This window comes from Prionailurus viverrinus, chromosome A1 (assembly GCF_022837055.1).
Source record: "Prionailurus viverrinus isolate Anna chromosome A1, UM_Priviv_1.0, whole genome shotgun sequence".
Classification (NCBI taxonomy): Eukaryota; Metazoa; Chordata; class Mammalia; order Carnivora; family Felidae; genus Prionailurus; species Prionailurus viverrinus.
The window spans coordinates 25,312,979-25,320,959 of NC_062561.1; the positions used below are offsets into that span (position 1 = coordinate 25,312,979).

Genomic DNA, 7,981 nt, shown 5'->3' on the forward strand with positions numbered 1-7,981 from the left:
GGTGGATCCCTAGCTGTGAACAGTCTGGATATTTGGGCCCTTATCCCTGTGCATGCCATCAGGTGCCTCTTACCCTCTGACCTTGGTTTTCACATCTGTACAACGGGGATCAGTGACATCACCTCTTGGTCTAACTTTCCCTGGCCCAGTGATGGATCCGTGTTTGTTCATGGGCACCGCCATAGCCCCAGCTGTCCTTTTTACCAACCAACCTTAACATCTTGTCCCCTCCTTTAAATGGCCAGCGCTTCCCACGCAGACCTTGTGCCTTCTCTGTTACACGCCCGCAGCACCCGATCCAGAAAATGTTGATAGACTAATAGGTCCCCATGACTTCCTTCCCCAGGAAACCAAATCCTCCTCTCATGACTGAGTCCTGTATCTTCCCTCCTATTCCCAGACAGAATCAAGGAGGAGGTCAAGGCCAGTGTTGCCTCATGGCCTACTGTCTTAGATACAACACAAAAACGTTTAACAACGTTTAATAGTCATGTATTTATTTTAATGGCTATTGGAAGAACATACCTATTTTATCAAACTCACAATCCTATGGATAGTACTAAGATGAGGCTAAAGCAAGTCAGCACCTTCCCCTGCAAGTGAGAAGATTTGAGGAAAAATACCAAATAGGCAGGCATTTCAGAGACGCCAAGAACCCCGATTAAACTTTGAGAAAACGTTAAGACCAAACAAATTCTTTCTTCCGCAATTCCAGTCAGACCTAGCTGGATTTGGTCCGTAAAGAAAGGCTCCCTCTTGGCCTTATGAAAACAAGGTCACCTCGCCCTAAATATATTTCTACTCTGAATGTTCTTGTAACAATTCTTCATCCACATTTATGTTGATTAATCAGCTAACATTAATCGGGCATCTAGTCTCAGACCCCACCCGCCTCCAAGGAACTTCCAGTCAGTTTGAAAATTCAGTGAATGGTACCAACTATCGCTGGGTGCAAATGAGGGCAGTCAAAGAGGAGCATACGTTAATGCACGCTGTAAGATGTGGGGATCAAGGGACCGGGTATCACAAAACCCAAAGAGTCCCGGCTCTACGCCGTCTGGGTGCGTGACCTGTACAAAATCGTTTCATTTCTGTGCCGACATTTCCATATCCAGAAAATGTGGGTGCTAACACGATTCAGAGCCACGCTGGGTTTCTACAGTGACCAGCTGTAGAGGGTGCCATTCACAACTGTTGTTGCCATGCACAACCTGTACCCCCATCCACGGCAACCTCACTGACATCTGACCTGTTTCAGGGAGTTTGTTGTAGAGTTCAGCAATGAAGGGACAACGTGTGACATTTTCTTTGTTTATAGAGAGCGACCGAGACGATGACTGCAAATTCAAAAAGACAAGTTGCTTAGATTTCCTTAGCGGAGGATTTCTAGAACAAGGAAAAGGAAATAGCACTTACTGAATGAGTATTATGTGAGGATAGGCTAGTTGATTTCCATATTCATGTGTAATATCTTACAGAGAAGAACTTTCAACTATATCATGTTTTATATAAAATCACAGAGCCAGCAAGGGGCAAGAGGCAGGGTTTAAAACAGGATATCTGACTCCAAACCACATACTTACTCTTGCTGTTCACAGGGCCCAGATGTTTTACTTCGCATGTGTTGGTATCATTACTTTTCAGAGCTTCTCCTCTGCCCTGTCCCATTTCCCGCCCCAGAGAGATAAATTACAGTTCTCTGAGGGCAGTGGCCTATCCCCGCCCCCCTTTTTTTTTTGACATGCCTAGACATGGAAACTAAAACAGCACGCTTTCCTTACAGCGGAGGTATAATGAGTCCTTGCGGGTGAACTAATCCACCGAAATGCACTGAAAAGTAAGAAGGCGATCAGATTGAACCCCATGAACCTGTCGTCACTTTCGGCCTGCCAAAGTGGTGATTTCATTTGTCTTTGTATAGTTAGCGTCTTTGGTGAAGCCCTATCTTCATTTCGATTCATATTTGTAAACTGCACAGCTGTGACCGTGCGATGGCCAATCTCTAGCAGTGGGGTTTTCCCCTGTGAATTCCGCAAAACCCCAGGTCAATCCGTGTAGCTCTTAAAGGGGGCTGGCCCCTGCACGCGAGCATGCTGGTTTTCCTGTCACCATCTTGAACATATAATCCAATGAGGGTAGCGGCCCCGAATTCCCAGTGGCTTTGGGTTCAAAAGTCCCATCTTTGAGTGCTCTTGAGAGAGTCACTTAGCTTCTCTGAATGTCACCTCTAAAATGAACCTAAACGTAACTGCTCTGCCTGCTTCCTGGTGTGAAAGGCCAAGGAAGTGGGAGACAAGCAGTCATAAGGACCAAACAGGTGGCCCGTTCTGCCGGTGAGGCTTGAATGTTCCTGGCCTAAAGCACTATAGCAAATGCCGAATGTATTTCTTTACCAAAGTTTGGGCTTTCCGAGGAGCGAGCGTCTGAGCTAAGCAAACACATGAGGAACAAAACCCCAGGACGACTCAGCCCATGTTTGAAGCCAGCCCCTTCTCAGTAGGTCTCCACAGCCAGGGGTATCACTAGTTGGGTATCATGGACGAAACTGATCTGCGCTTGATGTCCTTGAGGTCCGCCGAGAGGTCTGGGCCTTTCAGAACTCTGAAAGGTTCTTCTAAGTCTGGGAGGTAGAGCCTATGGCAGCATGATTCTAGTCCCCAGAGCAGCCATGACCAACATTTCCCATGAAGGAGAGACTGTCTCTTCCCTAATCTATGGGAAATGTCCTCCGGTATGGATACAGAGCCAGAAGGGGAAAGAGGAGAAGTGTGGCTTCTCCTTGAAAGGATGGATGCAGGAAGGGGAATACAGTTGGCCGTGGGGCTCATCAGACCTTTCCATCACCTTGTGAGGAAGACAACCGAGAGACTCTGCCCTCAGGAGCACCATGCTCCCAGTTGAGACCTAAGACGCCTTAGTGCCAGGGGTCCAGAAAGGGTCCTGGGCACAGACATCTCTCTCACAGAGCCTGAATCCCAACTGCGAATGGAAATCCCTCCGTAGCATCAGACCTGGCCCTCTCTCCGGCATCTCCTTTTTATTTAATTTTTTTCAGTGTTTATTTATTTTTGAGAGAGAGACAGAGTGGGGGAGGGGCAGAGCACGAGGGAGACACAGAATCCGAAGCAGGCTCCAGGCTCTGAGCCGTCAGCACAGAGCCCAATGCAAGGCTCGAACCCACAAACCATGAGATCATGACCTGAGCCAAAGCTGGACACTTAAACTGCTGAGCTGCCCAAGCAACCCCAGCATCTCCTTTGTCAATGCAAGTGGTCTTGCAAGGAAAATGCTTGAAATCACCAACCACTGAGTGCCTTTGTCAGATCACTGGCCTCCAGCAAACGGAGAACATGGAGGAAGAATGGCCAATAGGAAGGGGGGGGGGCAGGGAACAAAGGGGGAGATCCATGGAGTTTCTAAGGACCAGGACTCTCTGAGTGGGACTTTCCAGGGTGTAGTGTCTGAGGTTGGTGGCCTTCCATCTAAAGCGTTTGGGCAGGACTGGACAGTAACTAGGCAGGTGTAGCTGACGTACTCTAGAGTGCTCTCTGCTCCTGGAAAACTACGGCTACCACAGACCAGAAGAGGCGTTCAAATGCCCCAGCAGACTCAAAACCTATTGACCAGGTTTTTTTAAACACCTACTTTCCCAGCATTATTGAGGGTTACAGCAAAGAACATTGGCCATCTGAGGTATTTTTCAGGTACGTGAAGCTGAGATCCCTAGGATGCCGAAAGGAAGAGCTGGGTATGCTGCTAATTTTCAGATGCAGGGGCAAGGGCCGAGTGTCATCATACTGTGAAATTAACTCAGCTGCCTAGTACCCCGATACGGCCGATGTTGGTTTTAATAAATGCTAACAGGTAAGAGGATGATTCCCAGGCCCATGTGATCGATTTTGAGAGAATTACACAGTTGACAGCAATAAGGAAAAGATGCCATCATAGGTGATCAAATAAATGTCAGCAAATTGTTTAACATGCAATCTCCTGAGATCTTCCTCCTAAAAGTTACTCAAATGGGGAGAGATGTGGGTATTGTGGGCAGATTCCATAGCTCCCTGTTCTTGAAGAACAAGCCCTAACAAAGGAGAATGGGAACAGGAGGCTTGAGTGGGGCACTGGAGGGTGCTGTTGGAGCTCGATCTGGTCTGGTGTAGACCCTTCGTTAATGATCCAGCCATAAACAATGCCTTCACGAGACGCACTGCTAGCACTCATTGGGGAAATAAGGAAGCCCGTGAGAATGGAATCGTTATGTGCAAAGGGAACCAGGTCAGCTGGCTCGGGCAGGAAATAGCATTGATGGCTGGCAAGTTAATGCGCTGTTGGGAAATAGATCAGAAAACACAAATATTTAATGTGAGAAGAAAAACTGGAAATCAATAAGACCTGAAAAGACGTGAGGGTGAGAACAAATAGTAAACCACCGGCACTTGCCGGGTAATTGAGAAGCCCAAATGCCCAACCCGAGGCACTTTCTGGAGACACAGAGCTGCTGTCGCAATTCCCTTCTAAACAAGACGGACCGGATCCCAGAATAAAGCAGCAGTGTGGCTGACACCCTCAGGGAGCTAAGGACAAGCAGTTGGGATGCAAAGAGAGGAGGTGCTATTTCCTAAGAGCGAGAGAAGAAACAGGGAGCTGAGAAGCGGCCAGGCCCAGCCTGGTGGCACATGCCTGGCGTGTGACCGAGTGAGAGTGGGCACTGGCCTGGGCTCAAAGCCCCTAACTCTAGCTCTGCCGTTACTAAAGGGGCGGCTGCGGTTCCCGGCTCCCACGCCTGTACAATCCATACCTCACACTCGCACGGCCTAGTGCCTGCCACACGATCGAATCAGCGCTCGGTCGATATGGCCCCAGAACAAGCTTGAGCCTCCTTAAGCCACACCCCCCCCCCCACTTTTATTCCCCTTCTCTGCTCCTTCACGCTGGCCTGTTTCTGGGAGCTAAGCAGGAAGAGTTACGTCAGGTGTAGATTCAAGACTTTTTGCAACCTCTCCATCACGTGATCCCGATTTCAGATCCTATTCCTGCCCCCACCCCCAGGTTGGCACCCTCTTCCCGTCCCTTAGTGATGCAGAGAGTGATTTACGTGGGCTGTGAACAAACCAAAGGAGCAAACCCACTCTCGGGGGGAGCAGTGGTCAGCAGAACTACATGGCATTTCAGTGGAAAGAATCAGACCTAAAACAAGTTCCTAAGAGCCGTAGGAACCCTACGGGGAAACCATGCCGTCTGATGACCAGGACGAAGTTTTGTATTCTAAGCTTCATGAGCTGAAACTGATGAAGTGGCTGCCCATTACAAAGTTATAAGGACAGACTCCTGGGTGGCTCAGTCGGTTAAGCGACTCAGGTCATGATCTCACAGTTCATGAGTTCGAGCCCCACGTCAGGCTCTATGCTGACAGCTCAGAGCCTCGACTCTGCTTTGGATTCTGTGTCTCCCTCTCTTTCTGCCTCTCCCCCGCTCATTCTCTCTCTCTCTCTCTCTCTCTCTCAAAAATAAACATTTTAAAATTAAAAAAAAAATAAAGTTATAAGGATAACTTGAAAACAAATAGCTGGGATGTTTTTGTGTCCTGTTTCTCCCTCCTGCTGAACATACTTGCCTAGATTGTTACCTGTTGAAAGAATGCTGAAGGTTTTCTTTCTAATCCTATTCTTCTGAAAATCCTTGAGATGGCTTTATTTTTTTTTTTAACGTTTTTATTTACTTTTGAGACAGAGAGAGACAGAGCGTGAGCGGGGGAGGGGCAGAGAGAGAGGGAGACACAGAATCTGAAGCAGGCTCCAGGCTCTGACCTGTCAGCCCAGAGCCCGATGCAGGGCTCGAACTCACAGACTGTGAGATCACAGCCTGAGCTGAAGTCGGACGCTTAACCAACTGAGCCACCCAGGTGCCCCAAGACGGCTTTAGAAAACGTATGTATAATTTTACTATATATAATTATATAGTTTATATTATATATGAAATTTTACATTAAATATGTTATATGTATATATACATATTAGCTATGTATTTATATCTATATAGATCTATATAGATATCTATATATAGTATATATATCTAGATATATCTATAGCTATCTATATCTATCTATCCATATCTATCTATTTAGATAGATATATCTATATATATATCTGGATAGAGATAGATAGATAGATAGATAGATAGATAGATAGATAGATAGATAATGATGCCCACTGATGATCGATCCTGTCCCTACACATCCCCGTATGTAGCTTTCCGGTAGTTACCTCTGCACTGGATTCCTCCACCCTACATTTCAGCCCCTCCGGTTGCACGGCCATCATCTTCCAACAGGCCCTCAGGTGACTCTGAAGAAGTAAGGCTGCCCCCTTTGTGACATAGCAGCAGTGGAAACAATCCAGTCAGGAGAACCCCACCAAGGAAATGGCTGCTTAGCAGGAGGAGACCTCAGACTCTCCAGCCTGCCAACACTTCACCCATTCATTGGCCTCCGTCCTGAGTCCCCCTTCCACCCTACCTTTGGTATGCGGCAGGCCCCGATTCTCTGGGCATCTCCAAAGCACCATGTACCTTTTGGCCCGCGTCCTAGCTTTTCTGCTTAACGGATTCGGTCGTGTGAATTTGGTTCCAGGTCCCAGTGCTCGTTCGCCCCCACCCCACCCGACCCCAGAATTCCAGGGTGGTTGTACAACAGCGAGCCCCAAAAGATCGAAGTCTGAGAAGAAGGGCTTATTCCAGAGCGTCATGGAAACTTTAAGTGTTATGATGACTGGAAGGTCTTACCAGGTAGCCAAACCCGCCTTCCTCATTTGAGGGATGACAAGCCCAAGACCCAGAGTGGCTAAGCAACCGCCCCCACCCTCCCCGCCGCCACTGCCCGGCACATGGCTGGTTGGCAGCTTGAATCTGAGGCCTTGACTATGCTGCTTATCCTATATATCTTGCCAAAGTTTGGAAAGGGGTGAGTTGTTCTGGCTACAGCTAAGTTACACCCTTCTGTGAATATCCCTACCTGAGGGAGAACCACGTTGATGGGAATTTCTAGGCTTTCAGACCTGGTATCTCTTTTTCTTGTAAAATTTGGCCTTGAGTGCTGTGGAAAAGAGAAAATAAGATGTCTGCTTCCTAGCCCGTCCTCTGAGCCTCAGTTGCTCACCTGAAAAGCAAGAGACTTTCTACTCACTTAGCCCCTCTCGTCACTTATGTACATTATGAAAATCTGAGTCTGAAAGCATATGAAGATGGCATCTGATAAGATGTGATTTTAAGAAATTAAGGGGCGCCTGGGTGGCGCAGTCGGTTAAGCGTCCGACTTCAGCCAGGTCACGATCTCGCGGTCCGTGAGTTCGAGCCCCGCGTCAGGCTCTGGGCTGATGGCTCAGAGCCTGGAGCCTGTTTCCGATTCTGTGTCTCCCTCTCTCTCTGCCCCTCCCCCGTTCATGCTCTGTCTCTCTCTGTCCCAAAAATAAAGAAATGCTTTAAAAAAAAAAAAAAGAAAAGAAAGAAATTAAGACACATTGGGGTCAAGGGCCGCCAAAAAGTCTTAGGAGCAGAGATGCCCAAACCTATTACCTTTGCTAAGATTATTACTTCTACCTCAAGTAAAAAGCCATAGCAGTGTTAGGTGCCGGGTATAGGTCCTGTGCAGGAGTCGGTCACCAAAACACTCAGAACATTCCAGAGGTGACATCACAAAACAATATGGTGTTTTTCAGGGCTCATGGTCTCTCTGAGTATCACAGGTGGGAATGAGGCATCTAACAGTCAGAAGGAGCTCACCCTGGTTGTGTCCAGCTTACTGATCAAGGTGGGTGTGACACACAATAATCCAAACGCCAGCCCCCTGTTTGGTCATCCTATTCACCTCCCCACTGCCCAGATGGGCCGAGAGCCCTATCCTCTCTCTAAAGGTAGCATCTTCTACTTGGAGTTGTATCACTCAAGAAGGAAGACAGCAAAACTGAACTCATTCCAGACCAAAGGA

The 7,981-nt window shown here is 47.8% G+C and overlaps 1 protein-coding gene across 9 annotated transcripts in view; it reads right to left on the reverse strand.

Moving 5' to 3' along the window:
* CBY2 (chibby family member 2) overlaps positions 1–7,779 on the reverse strand; it is a 29,012-nt gene extending 21,233 nt beyond the window's left edge. The window contains exons 1-3 of one of the 9 annotated variants that reach the window (XM_047874403.1): positions 7,594–7,737; positions 7,010–7,090; positions 1,250–1,337 (exon numbers count right to left, since the gene is read on the reverse strand). In XM_047874403.1, the coding sequence (XP_047730359.1) occupies positions 1,250–1,303 (54 nt within the window). In that variant the 5' untranslated portion in view covers positions 1,304–1,337; positions 7,010–7,090; positions 7,594–7,737. Of the gene's footprint in view, positions 1–1,249; positions 1,387–6,263; positions 6,345–7,009; positions 7,092–7,569 lie in introns of those variants that run through there. The other 8 variants (XM_047873889.1, XR_007156407.1, XR_007156338.1 and 5 more) reach the window with 8 other exon arrangements.
* Positions 7,780–7,981: the final 202 nt, after the last annotated feature.